At 35.0% G+C, this 15,528-nt stretch overlaps 2 protein-coding genes across 3 annotated transcripts; both read left to right on the forward strand.

Annotated features, from left to right (window-relative positions):
• The first annotated feature begins 404 nt into the window (after nt 1-404).
• ehf (ets homologous factor) lies at nt 405-7,321 on the forward strand. 2 transcript variants are annotated; one of them, XM_017422990.3, is made up of 9 exons: nt 405-631; nt 3,179-3,293; nt 3,769-4,026; nt 5,050-5,094; nt 5,205-5,243; nt 5,354-5,416; nt 5,546-5,590; nt 5,681-5,876; nt 6,541-7,321. In XM_017422990.3, the coding sequence occupies exons 2-9, from the start codon at nt 3,218-3,220 to the stop codon at nt 6,638-6,640; spliced, it is 822 nt and encodes a 273-aa protein (XP_017278479.1). In that variant the 5' UTR covers nt 405-631; nt 3,179-3,217; the 3' UTR covers nt 6,641-7,321. The 2 variants fall into 2 exon arrangements, with proteins under 2 accessions (XP_017278479.1, XP_017278478.1); XM_017422989.3 differs by having other exon boundaries at nt 407-631; nt 5,202-5,243.
• A 5,176-nt stretch (nt 7,322-12,497) lies between these two features.
• Nucleotides 12,498-14,543, forward strand: LOC108239943 (outer dense fiber protein 3-like). Its single transcript, XM_017422995.3, has 7 exons — nt 12,498-12,568; nt 13,263-13,393; nt 13,477-13,680; nt 13,792-13,893; nt 13,987-14,108; nt 14,192-14,332; nt 14,411-14,543. The coding sequence occupies exons 2-7, from the start codon at nt 13,264-13,266 to the stop codon at nt 14,501-14,503; spliced, it is 792 nt and encodes a 263-aa protein (XP_017278484.2). The 5' UTR covers nt 12,498-12,568; nt 13,263; the 3' UTR covers nt 14,504-14,543.
• Nucleotides 14,544-15,528: the final 985 nt, after the last annotated feature.

The raw sequence follows: 15,528 nt of genomic DNA on the forward strand, positions 1-15,528 counted from the left end.
GTTGTAGCTCTGTGGTCAATTCTGCAGTCTCATAATTCTGAGGGGTGCAGGATCAAGCCCAGGTTGTGTCAGGAAATACATCTGGTATAAAACAATTGCCAAATCTTTCATGTGAGTTTGTTCACTGTGGTGACCCCTGCAGAACGAAGCAGCCAAAAAAAAAGGTGTTTAGTTAAATGGCTTCTTTTTTTTTTGATAAATGTAAAGTTTTTTTTTTTTTTTTTACAGAAGCAAGTGCCACTTTGTGTGTTCAAGAGTGTGAGAGAAAATGTGCCAACAAGGAATGTAAAAGTTATGTCAGGTGTGTGTGTGTGTGGGAGGGGAGATGCGTGGGTGTGCGTTATGCAAATAAGTACCTTGTATGAACCTGTAAGGAGCCAATTGGAGCAGTATAAGGAAGTTAAGAGGATAAAAATCCCATTGTGGCGAAGTAACACCTGTAGTGTCTGCATGCGTTTATTGATTCAAAGATTTGGAAAGCCTGACAGCTCACTCCATCAAGTTCTGCATCAACAGAAACACAGCAGAGTACTTCAATCTCCACAAACTGAACTGATCTGCCCGACTGGGTCAGTGAAGGATCTACGGGATACTTCTTTTGGGTCCAGTGGGAACCCATTCTTCTGCTCTGGTAGGTGATACATTTTACTTTAACCAGGATGTTTGTTAATGTTTTTTGTTGTTCTTGTTTGAATACGTTTTTTTTGTAAGTTTTTTTGTCGTTACAAAAATTCTCAGTTATAGTTTTCATTTGTAGTCTTCCAAATTATCTGCAGTTTTAAACATGATTAGAAAGCATAATCTCAGAACAGACCATAAGGTACTGTAAAAAGAGAAAAAAGTAACATTCACATATCTTTATCAGAATACGTTCACTCAAATTTGGCCATAGAATTTTAAACTCTTGCAAATGACTTGTGTCTTGTGTTTGCCTTCCATCAAAAGTCCCCAGACACTCTTGAAAAAGAGATTTTTAATCTTAGTGAGTTTTTCCTGGTTACATAAAGGTTAAACAAACAAATAAAATTATCTTTGACAGATTCAGATAATCTCCTCAAATCTTGAATATATTCCGCACACTTCAGGGCTGTGAACGCTTCACCTCCAAACTGCCTCATGATGTTACAGAAAACTTGAATTTTGATTGTCATTGCATGAATCCCAGATTTAAATGATGGTAAAAAAAAGAAGCGGGACATACGACATTGAAAAAAAGAGAACTTCCAAACTAAGCCTTAGTGCAGCCCTGAAAATATGAGTAAGATGAAAATGAAAGCAAAGACGTTATTACGACACACTGCCCAGGTGAACTTCTTCAGAATAAACAGTGCACCTTATCTCCCACATCAGAGCAAATAACGAATCTTTCACTATGACTCAGCTGAAAGGAAACTGATCAATAAAACTCCTTGTCTTTTACAGTGCTGCATGACTCTTATATTGATGTAAACTACTCTCTGCCTTCTTAGGAAGATAAGGGCTCGGCAGTAGTAGATATGAAGGGTTAACACATAGCAAATGGTATGTGAGCAGACTTGGCAGGTTTGGAGTTGATCCTGCTCGGCATGATGGCATGTAGCACCAGTTTCTTAGGAAAACTGAATTCAAAGATCTCCGTTGCAGGTTGTTAGAAAAACTGATTTGCTAAGTCTTGAGGATGTATGTCAAAGATGGGTTTGACTTGATAGCAAGGTACTCAGCATTGAGAACATGCTGTATGACAAAGTTTGCTGTAAATTTGTTTACTACCTACAGTAAAAGCTTAACATATAACTTGTCAAGAATTGGTTTTATTGTGTAGCCACTTAAAACTTGTCTGTCATGACTCCGACCTTTGACAGTTCATTGTACCTTCACGAACACTTCTATTTTTTTATTTAATTTAATTTTTTTATTGTTTATGTTTAAGACGTTTACAATAAATAGCAAAATATCTAAGAAAAAATAAGATGTGATTATGGCAGACAGTAGTTTGTGGAGTAGCTGTTCATCTCAGCAACATTATTAACCCCTGTGACAGGCTGGCTTGTGTTTAAAGAATGGAAGCCTGTGTGGCAAAAACACACAGTTAGAACCTGATATCGACAGTGAACTGAGAAAGCTACAATTCAGCTATTGTACACTGCAAGACTTCAGCCACCAAAACAGTGAAGCTGGTGAAATTCTAACACAGGCATATTTGCATTTCATGCAAATATACTTTGAGTTAAGTCTGAAACATGTCTGTATTTACAATTTACATTTACAAACAGGAGAACAGGAGGGGGAAAAAACAACTCAAAATACCTGCAACTGTTAAGAATGACTGTTCATTCATTCAGATGATAAAAATCACCTCACATGGAAAGACAGGACTGTCGTTATGAAAATGTTAATGTCACATAAATCATTTTGAGCTTTTACTGAATACAAACAAAAAACCTAAAACTAATATGTTTCCATTACTGACACAGAAACTAAACTGTTTTACACCGTGTATAAACAAATGAGCTTTGTTTAAAAAGTAAAAGCCAGCAGGCACATTTGCTTATGCAACTCATTAACCGTACAGACTTTGTGTCATTTACGTTTTAGTGCCCTATGAAGCTTATTTCAGCAACAGTATAAATTTATATGTAATATATCAACCTATTAATGTAGTTTTATGTTGACATTTGTGCCTGGTTGATTTAGCAACACCTTTTATAACTATGGTAGCCTGAAGCATTTAAGGTACATTTACGGTGCTCATTTAGAGGTTTGACATTTTATTTTGATGGTCTCCTTAAGAAATTTTAAATGCTTTAATGTTCAAAAATATCTATATTGTTGTCAAATGGCTGCTTTGACATTTTATAAATTAAATGTTTTGTTTTAGGTCCATTTTTCTAAAGACACTACCTCAAAAATCCAAGTCTGTAGATTTGTCTGCAGCAATACCATTTTCTCTGTTTGCATCATTACAATCCAAAAATTCCTCAAATACATTGTTTTCTATAAATATCATGTGTAAACAGGAATAAGGAAGTTTGAATATATGAAGGGAGAGGACAAGGCAACCACAAATTGTACGCTCACACGCCAACATGTGACGCTTAGATATGTGGATGCAAAAGTGTAAATACAAATAATCTAAAACTCTAAATAAGTTTTGTTTTTAAACTATTCATCGCATAATATACCTCCTCTTCTCCCTCAGCACCTGGGCCATGGTACATCTGAGTGTAAAAGCTACAATATGAGTATAATTCCATCCACCACTCTGGACAGCCAGCTGACCTCTACCTGGGGACCTGCAAGCCTCTATCCTGATGGTGAGTATTATTACCCAGATTAACACTTATAATGAAACTCACTGTATTCTTTGTCAGGATTACATTTGGACTCATAGCTGACATTAATCATTGATTAAACTGTTTGAATAATATCCTAAATGCTCGAAGAAAATACTGTAAAATGTTCTGCTTAAGGGTTTTTATTGCTTTCTATTAAACAATCCAGCTCCATAAAGCTAGAACACTTAGGGAAAATCGTTTAGCAATGATGGATTGCTCACCTGGTGAGCCCAGAGCTCTGAAACATGAAGCAAGGATTCCCAACTGAGAAATGCCTTAACAGCTCTATCAGTAAACTGCTACTTTCAGTAAACTGCTATTGAGAATAATCATTGACATTTTCTGTCGATTTTTTTTTTTTATCTACTAAATAAAGCTTTACATTACAAGAAAAAATAATTTTCTCCTATAAAAAAGTGAATAGGGTTTAAGTGTTTTCCTGCTTGTTGTTCAGGTGCACTGGTGATGTCTGGTTACAGAAGTTGCCTGTGGTCTCACGACTCCCAGCCTCAGTTCTGGAGCAAGTACCAGGTGTGGGAGTGGCTGCAGCAGGTCATGGACATCCACCAGATTGATGCCGCCAGCATTCCCTTCCAAAACTTTGACATTGATGGCCATCAGCTTTGCAGTCTGAGTTACCCCGACTTCATCCGTGCTGCCGGCAGCGTGGGACACATTCTTTTCAACAGCATCACAGAGCTCAAGTCGAGCGGTGGGTCTAAGAGCAAGACTGAGAGTCAGGGGTGTACGGGGCAAAAATGAAGATGATTAACTCCTAATAAAAGACAGGCTAGGGATCCTGAGTTGTGTGATGAACTGCGGTTAAAAAGGGATCACAGAATAGGTCAGAGGCTGCACTGCATGATGCTGGAAAAAACAGGGCGAAGGAGTTCGTAAAGTGAAAGAGATGATGGATTTCTTGTTTGTTTTTGCTCAAGTGTGTATCCTCAGCAAAGCACTCTGGTGTGAAGTTAAAAAGGAAAAACTGAGGAAACTCGTGAATTCTTATTTTTTTAATTAAAGTAATAAAAGAAACTTAAGTTTAGCCTCTTGGAACTGGTACTTGTAGTGTGACTTACTAAACAATGGAAATTTGTCACATTTCTGGTTAAGTTGTAAACAAGACGAGCACGTCACATTTTATCTATTATCTTATGATGAAAGCAAGGTCATTACCAGAAGACCTGGCACAACAGGTTTAACCTCCAGTTTGCAGGGAAATAAAGGTTAACTAAAATTTCAAGGTCAAACCAGGAGCAGTCTTTTATTTTTTTTTTCTAGAAAACAAGCTCTTTTTGTAGATAATACAACTGAGTTCAAATTTGTTTGCTTCCACTTTTGTGCTTTTCTGACTTTTGTTTGGAAGGACAAAAAAAAAAAGAAAAAACGATTTGTATGAAAGTAGTATGTCAGCTAATTAGCCACTCTTTTATGTAGTTTTCCTTTTAGAAATGTAAAATGTAATAGTTTTGGTTTTCTTAGTGTATGTAAATACAACACAATCCAACTATTTTGCCTTGTAAAGCATTTCTCAATATGCCATGAACAAAAAATACATTTTCTGTCATGCCTGCTTAGGTCCCTTAATACACTATCGTTCAGCAGGAATTTGGTTTATTAGCTTTAAATGATTTACGTTAAAGACAATGAACTTGATTAATCAATGTTTAAATATTAGATATCACATTTAATGTGTGTTTTTATATGCTTCATGTCCTTTCTTATTCATTTACAGGACAATATCATGTGGACATAGGTCAACTGGAACTCAAACCTGAAAGTAAGAGGTTTTATGTAACATTATTGGTGTAGGAAACCATCTGATCAAAGCTATTTAAGTTATTTTTTAATCAGTTCTGCTTCCATTGACTATTATCTATTTTACAGCAGATACATGTCCATTTCCAGATGTCAGCTATCCACCTGGAGGTATTTTAATAATGTCTATTTGTCGATTGATTCCTACTGTAATGAGTTTTAATTTTAAAAAGGACATTTTTTATTTATTCGTTTGTTTGTTTGTTTTCTTCTTAACTTAGAAATCTATGATCCCTCTGTTCACTCACTTGCTGCTGATATCTCTCCCACCCATTCTAGTCCTGGTAAGAAAGTATTTCTCTCTACAACATGACACATTCAGGTATAACAACTGTGTTTTGGAGCTGCAAGATAAAATATCAACAAAGTTCCCTAACTTGGATTTTTTTTTCTTCTTCTTCTTTCTTGTTCAGACATTAAGCGGTCTTTTAGTCGAAGTCATCCAGTCAAAAAACACAGTAAGTAATAAAAAAATGCTTTTGCAAAAAAAAAGTCTCATTTACTTTGAATATTTATTGATCTTCTGTCACCTGAATTTGTCTCTAAAGACCCTAGAGGGACCCACCTGTGGGAGTTCATCCGGGACATTCTGCTAAACCCCGAGCGAAACCCAGGGCTGATCAAGTGGGAAGATCGGACAGAGGGCGTCTTCCGATTCCTGAAGTCCGAGGCAGTGGCGCAGTTGTGGGGAAAGAAGAAGAATAACAGCAGCATGACTTATGAGAAACTGAGTCGTGCAATGAGGTAAAGCCGCAAAGCTTTTATACATGTAAATATGAAATTTTATGTTTGCTGTAAACAAATTTATTAATGTGGAAAACAAATTTCAGCAAACTAGTTTACATATACAAAAATATATCACTATTCCCCTTCAGTTTGATTATTTATGCTATTTGACAAATTTCCAGGTATATAAACTCAAATAGAGAGAGAGATGAAGAGAGGCAGAGATGCACTTGTAACTTCAGGTCACAGGGTTAAGCTACAGTTTATGTCACACCATCCCTATCATTAAGGGTCTTTCCTCAGTTTGGGTACAACTTGTAAAATCTTTATGGAGCAAAATTCATAACCATGCAAGATTTCTAATCCAGTTTTGTACTGTACAAAAAAAGATGCAAAAAACAAAATAAATCATAATAAATAGTGATACTCGTTCTTTAACATGGCAAGTTCGAATTATATGACCCGAAAATGTTCAAACAGATAAACTGATCATATCTATAGTGTTAGGCATGCAGATAACCATCAAAAAAAGTGAACAACTGAAGTGCATTTTTATATTTGAAGCTAAACTGTCGACTGAGTAATTCTTTCAGTTCAACTGAGTATGTTTTTATAGACTAAAGTTTCCAGCCTGTTTCAAATTATCTTCAATAAAACTCTTTTTTTTCTGTTTCTCTTCAAGATATTATTACAAAAGGGAAATCCTAGAACGAGTAGACGGACGCAGACTGGTTTACAAGTTTGGAAGGAATGCAAGAGGATGGAGGGAGACAGAGAAGTGAAAATTTCATTTATTTATTTTATTCATGCTGTTGTGCATAGTTGTGATGTTTTAATATTAATTTCATTTGCCTTATTTTTTATATAAATGTGTTTGAACTGTTTACAAGTGTTTTCTTTTTCTGCTTTTTTTCCCTTTTGTTTCCTTATTTGTATTGAGGCTGCACTGAGTTTATTTTTCTTTACTGTATCTTATTAAGTCAAACCTAAGCAGGTGTTTACATAAAATTTTACGGAGAAAAAAAACACACTCAACAAACCTGCCAAGCAGGAAACGTAAAACATATTGAATCTGTTTTTTTGCTGTTGTTGTTTGTTTCTTTCTTTCTTTTATGAAAGTGTTTATCGAAACATTTTTTTAGTCCCAAAGGAGCACATGTTGTATAGCAGTCAAAGTGCATGCGACAAACGGATGTATGTGAAGTGTTTTGACACTGATACTGTGAAGAGTCCTTTGGGAAGGATGTTTGATCACTGAATAAAGATATAAATATACATTTTTTAAAAATTAGATCCTGTAAGCTTACTGCATCGATTCTTCCCCAGCTAAAACAACATTTACAGCAAACTAAAGCTTGCTTTGCCTTATTTCATTCTTTACACTCACTGAACTGTTAAGATGTGCAAATGTTTGTTGAAGTTTAATATAAATAAAAGCTTGTAATTGTTTCTATTTCATGAAAGTCATTTTTACAACGTTATTGTACAATTAAATATGGAATATAATTCTGAGTAAAAATGTAATTAAAGGTTATCAGTTAAATCAAACTAATAATAAGTGAAGTTAAAAATAAATGTACAAATCTTATAGTGAATAAACCTATAAATATGCAAAATATAGCAACTTTTGCACACATTTTGACAATATTGACTGTCAACTATGGCCAAAGTCATTTGTTAAAAAGCTCGTCTTTGAAAAGCTATGCACTTATAGATACTGCAGTTTGTTTCTGTTTTATCACAACAGTGTGAAATGCCACACGGTTAATTGTTTGCCACTGCATGCCCAAGCTGGTTCCTGCAGACAGCTGACAAATGACTGTGTCTTGATTGGCTGCAAGATAAAAGCAGTGTCAGTAAAAAAGGTTCTCCCTTTAGCCTGTGTTCACAAGCAAATTCACGTCTAATCGCTCCAAATTATCTGGCTTTTGTGACTCTCCTTTACATAGAGCGACATTCATTGACCTTACATTGTGTCAGTATCTTTGCAGATGGCTTTAAAATTCATCTAGTGTACCACTTTTTTTTTTCCTCTCAGTTTTTAATGTCAAACACCCGTGTAATAATGTTGTGCGTAAAACCAAACTCAATGCCATGACAGAGAATTACATATAAATCCTGATGGGATTTTTGAAAGATAAACACAACAATTCCTTCTTGAAGGAGAGCTTCTTTTATTATTTCATTGATAACTCTGGGAATTAAAGAAGACTGTTCTCTGAGAGTAAATGGAGTCAGCTCATAATTGGGTTGAAATCACAGCTGCTGATTGTCATATTGTTGTAGTACATGAAACGAGCAACCAGTTTAGACTGAAGTACATAGCCATCATATTCCATTGTTTTGATGTAATGCTCTTATATGCTGCAATCAAACATTTGAGTCTCTCCAAAGCTCACTTGTTTGGGTTTATATTTACTTTTCATTTGAAATGTATACACAGTCAGACACTGTAGTGAACTAAAATTAGGTTTGTGAATGACAACTATGAGGCAAAATTCAACTACTAAGTAGCAGTGTGAATCATTAAACAATCACATATTAAATTTATGAATATTAAAATGCTTTCTGTTTTGTACATATTTATGCTGAAAGATCAAGAACTTAAGAGGGCAATTGCAAATCGTAAAACTGCAAAAAAAGAGAATTTAAATCTGGTCTAAATTTTACTTTGAGACAATCTGGGAGCATCTGGGAGCTGCTTTATGGAGGAGTGTTTTATGTGAATAACTGAAGGTAAATGGACAGTTACTCTGTAGTCAAATAATGCAGACTGATCTAACTTATATGACAAGGGCTTATTTTCCTAACGGACCACTTGCTTTACATAGCCCCAGTGTGCAAAGATGTTCAACGCCTGATAATATCTAATTCAAATCACACTTTCATATGGATAATGCTGTACGCGTGTGATTCATTTTAGAGCTATGAATTATATAGTTTTCAGGAAACAGCTCTAAGTAAGAGATAGCATTGTGTCAGAGAAGTTCGAGAAAGCACCGTTAAACCAGCATAACGTGTATTTAGAGTAACAAGGCTTGGTTTAAGGCCATCTGCAGCAGGCGTTGTGGTTATGCATGGAAAACATGCACCCAAACCGGTTGTAATAGATCTGAGAAGGGAAAACACACATGTTCTCATTTTAGCTATGAATGCGTTCTTTTTAATACACACACACCTCTGTAGAAAGATGACAAAGCAATAGCTGTAAAACTTAAAGGATCTATTGGCCTTCTCTACTGGCTATAACACTAAATTGCATAGATGAAACAATGGATGTCTTTATGTGGGGGTGAAAAAAAACACATTATCTAAAAGCAAGCCACAAGTGCCTTTATATCTTACTGTCAGAAAATTATTTTCTCATTTGAATGAGCCACACAAAATCTGTTTTATCATTTAAAGAAGAGGACATTAATTCAATCAGATACATGCTGGAGGAAGAATAAGGAAGTGATAACAGATGGGATGTTGTATCTGTGAGCCTGCTCACTGGAGCTATTGTATTTTCTCAGCAGATACTCTGTCCCATCTTATCAGGGACCCTTATCATTTTCTGTTCACACTCAAATGGGCCTGTTAGGCATTCAGCCCGAATTGTGAGTTGGACAGATTAGAGCTGTGTCATGGCTGTTTTTCATGTTGGAGGACTAAATCAAAGTACTACGGCCAAACAAAACAAAACACTCTTTTTGGACAACATTAGACAAAAAGACATAAACCACAATAGTAATATGGGATTTACAGGCAGGCACATTTCTGGACAGTCCTGTAAAACAATATTTGTGGCCATCCAAACATGTTTTGTTGTGCTGTTAGAGAATGCTGTGATGACGAGTTCCTGCTCAGGGGAGGGTTTTTTTTATCTTTTTGGAATTTCCATTGTTTATTTTCCTTAACCACTTCTGATCATTAAATCACTCTGTAATTTCCTTGTGTGCACAACACACACACACACCTACACACACAAGCTGAAGAAGTTGGGTGTGTTGCATGTAAAAGGTGCTAAAAGATATGTTGTTCACAATATTAGAAATGTTTTTAAGCATGTAAGTTTACAGATGTATCTGTCTATGATTGTTAAACAAAATATATGACATCTGTTTGAAAGGAGATGTGAACTTACAATGTAACATAGTATATTATATTAAAGTAGTGTACTGTAAAATGTTTCCTTTGTTGTATTTTTTGACTTGAGACAAACACCCAAACCAAGCTTTTTCCTTGACTTTTTAAATTTTTAAATCACATTTTTATGATTTCTATTTAGATCAGTGGAAAACTAACTTGACAGTTTTTATCCAGAACTAACACACATACACACCATTTTACTGGCTCACCTTCAGTGTTGATAATGCTGTACATTTTCTGTGACATTGCTTTCACATCACAATGTTTTCTTTTACTTTTTTTTTTTGCCAGGATTTAATTTTGATACAACCAGAGTCAGAGCACTGTGTAAAGTCTTCCCCGGCACATTCTATAGATAGTTTATTTATAGTCTTTATTTTTATTCAGAAAATACAAAAAAAAAACACCTCATGTGTCAAATAATGCAACTGTTGTTTGCAGAATTTCCAGCCAATAAGGGCTTTACAGCTCTTGTCCCTGCTTGGGCTTTTACGAACGCTAAGACTTTGAAAACTAGTTAACTGGCTACTTTTTGAACAAGATCAATGTCACATTTAAAAGCTAGAAGCACACTGAGAGGGCAAACCTCCATTAAAACCATAAGGTCATTAAAAAAATGTATTATCTGAATTTTATCAAAATATGTCCATTAAACAGACAAACAGATGGATAGACGGACGGACATACCAACCATTTCTCATCTCATTTTGTGTTTGAAACTGATATTCTGTGATTAGATGTGAGATGATTCAGTCATCATCATTTTCCCAGAAAAATAAGTTATAACCTTTTACATCCATCCATTTTTTTCCCTAGCTTCTCCTTTGCGGGACACGGGCGAGCTGGTGCCTATCTCCAGCCATCACAGCGCGAGAGGCGGGGGACACCCTGGACAGGTCGCAAGTCCATCACAGGGACATGTAGAGACAAAGGAGACAAACAACCATTCATGCTCTCACTCACACCTAGGAACCTTTTACAGTTGAGACATGTTTTTCACTTCACATTTGGAGGTTTTTAATATTTTGCTTAGCTCATTTAACAAGTAAACTTCCCTTATCAGCACATTCCTTTTACATCTAAAAATGTTATATTGCTTTTGTGGAAAAAAACAAACAAGAAACAAAACAAAAAAAAACTATTCTGTTTGATGAAAAGTAGATGATTTTGCAGACCATGGAGGCTAATATATATTTAGACCGGACACTTTGGCATTCTCCCCAGCAGAGGGTAGTAAATCAATGAGCAATGGATATTTTCCTTGTTTGGATCACAAACGCTCTGCTTTGCATGAAACGTAAGAGCAGAATAAATATTCACATCATCTCACATTGTTCCTTAAATAAACTTGAACTAACTCATTTTTGACTGCCACAGTCCAAAAATTCGCAATCAAGAACTTATTTATTTTCATAGAATATTTTTTTTTATTATTGTTATTGAGATTTTTAATCTTTAAAGTGAACAATAGTTCACTTTAAAGAAATGTCACAATTTAATAGCATTCACTGTACAACTCTGAATAATACTGAGCAATGGAAGTAAAATCTCCACCTCTGACAAAGTTCTTAATCTATTACCTGTAAGAAATATATTTGGAACAGAAAGAGTTCCTGCATGGATTATAGTTCTAACATCTTGCAGGACAAAATCAAAGTGGATCTCTGCCAGTTGAGGATTAGTAGTCGAAGGGAAATCCTGTAAGTCACTGCTTCCTGTCATTTACAGTAAGAAAAATAATTACACACGGTGTCTCACATGAAAATGCTTTTGACTTCACACCGCACATTTTCAAAATACACATGAGCTGAGGTAGTCCTATAAGGAAGTGGATGGCGTAAATTCTTCTGTAGTTACTGGAAACACTTGTTTGGGGTTATTACCATCGCTAAACTGGTTATTAAATCCACATGTTCATTGAACAGTAAAGTACAAAAGATAATGGCTGCAAGCTTGTAAGCTCTATTTTTTTTATCTGTTTTTGGAGAAAAAAAAATATATTTATAAAGAATTGCCCAGTTTTTCTTGCAACTGTATGTGTCACAAACACAACCTGTGAAGAAAGGCAAATACTTGTATGTAAGAGCGAAGAAAGATTATGAAAACATCAGAGTTCAAAAGTTCCCACAGTGTGTTTGACTCTGAAGTGCAAATTTGAACCGACCTCAAACTGATTCTAAAAGATTCAGATGATGTATTCAGTTTTTAAATCATTAGGATATGATTGAAGCTTAACAAACTGGTCTTCTGAATTACATTTTATAGATAAGTCTTGCTGACTGTCATCAACAAAAAACCAGAAAATGAATGCCCTGTTCTTTGTATAAAGTCAAAACTTGTGGTATTCTCACAGAACCCTGTGGAGTCCCATAATTAGCTGTTGTATGTGGAAGATTCATTTCAACAGAAACAAACTGGATTCTGTTTTATAATTCAAATAATTTAGTTAAGTTCCAGTTATCTTGAGTACTGGGATTCAAAATACTACCATAGCAACATCACCATGGAGACAAAAGCAATCATTTAAAATTCATAGTTGTCTGACACAGGCATAAGGAGCTGGGCAGGGAATCTATCAGGTAATATTTTTTTAGACTGTTTTAATTTAATTTATCTATTTCATAAAATGGTACAAAATAAAATAAAACTGAAAGCTGAGTTACAGAAATTTCTGAGAATTAATACATGTTTTTACTTATTTTGTGTAGTAGTGTTTACACTTTACTTACTAAAGAACAGTTTATGCCAGGACACAATTTTAAAAGAAAACATTTTTTAGGATTTGCATACTTGTCCTTTAGCTTGACCAATAACAAAACAAAACAAAACATTTTTTTAATCAGCATCTGTTATGTTCTGTCAGTAATAGCATAAACAACAAACGTTAGAACTTTTTTGCATATATTTGTTTGCATGTGGCGCAATGGTGAGACTGTACAGCTAACAAAACAATCTGCAGTTAGTCATTTAGCTGAATATTTTTCAAAGAACGTCGCTTTTATTAATTGGTAATGTTGCTAAAACTTGTGGTATCACTCTTCTAACACTTAAGACATCTTCAGAATGTAGACTTTTTTTTTTAACTTGCTTGAGGTTATTTAAATGGTGCACCTCTAATGTATTTAAAATGATGACAGCTCAAAGAGAATTACCTGCAGGATATGTCACAACCATTTGACTTAGTTTTAGAACTGAGGGGAAGAAAGTGTTTGGTGGAAAGAATTTTTGTGTCACCAAAAAGTCACACGATTTAATTGCTTTTATATATTCTAGTATGTATAATGTCAACAAGGTGCCAGATGATAACGTTTGGTGTGGTACGTGGAGGCCCACTAAGTGTAGAGGGCCTATTGCTGCCCAGTACCAAAGCCCAGGGCCTAAATACTTACTACCTGGACTAACAGGTAAAACGAAAATGTACATTCAAAATAAATTTGTACTTATAGATTTAATAAATAAATTTGTCCGTCTTTGTATCTCAATAAAGGTGCCTGTCAGCATGATCCAACCAAGTACAAGGCACCAATGTACTCCTTTAGTTCACGTCATAAGGTGGCAAATACTGATTGTTCCCCTGGACCAAAGTATTTACTCCCCTCCAACATTACAAGACAAGGCAGAGACGGAACTCCTGTGTTTTCGCTCTACAGCCGTCTAAAGCAGCAAGAACTGTTTCCAGTTCCTGGACCAGGTTAGTGAGGCCCAATGCAACACAAAGTAACAGATATTATAAAACCTTAAAAGTGAATATTCAGATACATTTACTTTCTTTTTTTCTCTCTCTGTATATATTGCATCTCAGGCCAGTACAGCCCAGAGCGTTCGCAAAACTTGATCTTCCCCTCAACTCCTGCTTATTCCCTGTCTGGGAGAAGCAGTGATATCAATAAGAACCTTACACCAGGTGAGACATTAATTTTGAAATATTTCATTTAAACTAAAAATTTTCACAATTTTACATTGGGAGAGAATAAAACTTTACCTTCTGCTCATGCAGGTCCAGCTACCTACACTCTACCCTCTCTGCTGGGGCCTCAGAGTGTAATAGCTCCTTCAGCTCCATGTTACACGCTCTCTGGTCGCAGTCAAAAGGGGGCCTTTCACGAGGACATGAAAAATGTAAATTTATATTGTCACTAAAACTGACCACAAATAGAAATCCTTATTTATTGCTGTTTTCTGAACTGTGACTTCAACTTCAGACTCCAGGCCCAGCTGCTTACACAGCTGCAGATCCCAGCATTTCTGGGGCAAGATCTCCCCAGTACAGCATAGCAGGCCGTCACTTTCTTCCTGACAAAGCTACAGACACACCAGGTCCAGGAGCCTACTGTCCTGAGCAGGTAAGTAACATTTCATTTAATCGGAAAGGACCATCATTATTATTATTTTTTAATTTGCTCATTTTCTTTTCTTCCCAGACAACTTTAACAAAAGCTAAAGCTCCAGGCTTCTCTTTTGGTCTGCGTCATTCACAATATATATTGCCCTACATCATAAATGTGGATGATTAGGGGCAACCAGCTGACTTGAATAAAAGCAAATTGTAAATGATTTTGGTTTAACTGTCCTGTTTTTGCCTCTCAAAATTGAATTAGCCAATATTATTCAAATAATATTTAAAAAATGCATCTAAAAAGGCTGGTCTATGGTCAATACAATACAATTCCAGTGTAGTAAAACTATAATAATGTTAATACATCAAACTATTCAGGAGTCTCACTCAACTCACTCTGACTGATTGAGCTGGCTCCAAGTGGATTACTACGTCCTGATTTACTAAGGTAAATGTTTCATATAAACCATCAAACTCAATTTTGTAATTATTTCAAAAGTATATATATATATATATATATATATATATATATATATATATATATATATATATGTGTGTGTGTGTGTGTGTGTGTGTGTGTGTGTGTGTATGTGATTTATTCAAGAAAAGTAGGACTTTCCTAAAGATTGTTAAGTAAAATAGATTTGTTTAATAACATCTTGTATGTTGAGTAATTTCAAACCTTACGAAGCAAAGTCATAATTAAAAATGGTATCATGAACTGCTGATTTAAAAGATTTTACATAACAAGCCAAGATGTTCTACCAAAAGTCATCACCATAAAATCAACTGCAGAATTGCAACTATTTTTCAATATGAAGTTTTTTATTTTGAATACTTGTGTGAAAATACTTGTGTGTATATATATATATATATATATATATATATATTGTCTGTCTCAGCCACAGCTCAGCCACAAGATGGTGAATAGCTAATAGTCATTTTCTCCATTTTCATTTTCCCTTTTTATCAATTTATCTAATACTCAGTATTTGATCTCTAGAAAAGAAGTCTTTTTTTTAATTAATAAAGGTTTTGTAAAAAAAAAAAAAGAAACAACCAACCAATTGCAAACAACTGAAGCCCTTAAAAGGAATATTATAGGAGGGCTCTTGCCTGCCTGCATTTTAAAAGATAAATATTTAAATAATTGATTTTTCCACCTAAATAGATTGTTGTGCTCATTCTATGTCTTCGAGTGTT

The sequence above is a fragment of the Kryptolebias marmoratus genome, linkage group LG11 (genome assembly GCF_001649575.2).
Source record: "Kryptolebias marmoratus isolate JLee-2015 linkage group LG11, ASM164957v2, whole genome shotgun sequence".
NCBI lineage: Eukaryota > Metazoa > Chordata > Actinopteri > Cyprinodontiformes > Rivulidae > Kryptolebias > Kryptolebias marmoratus.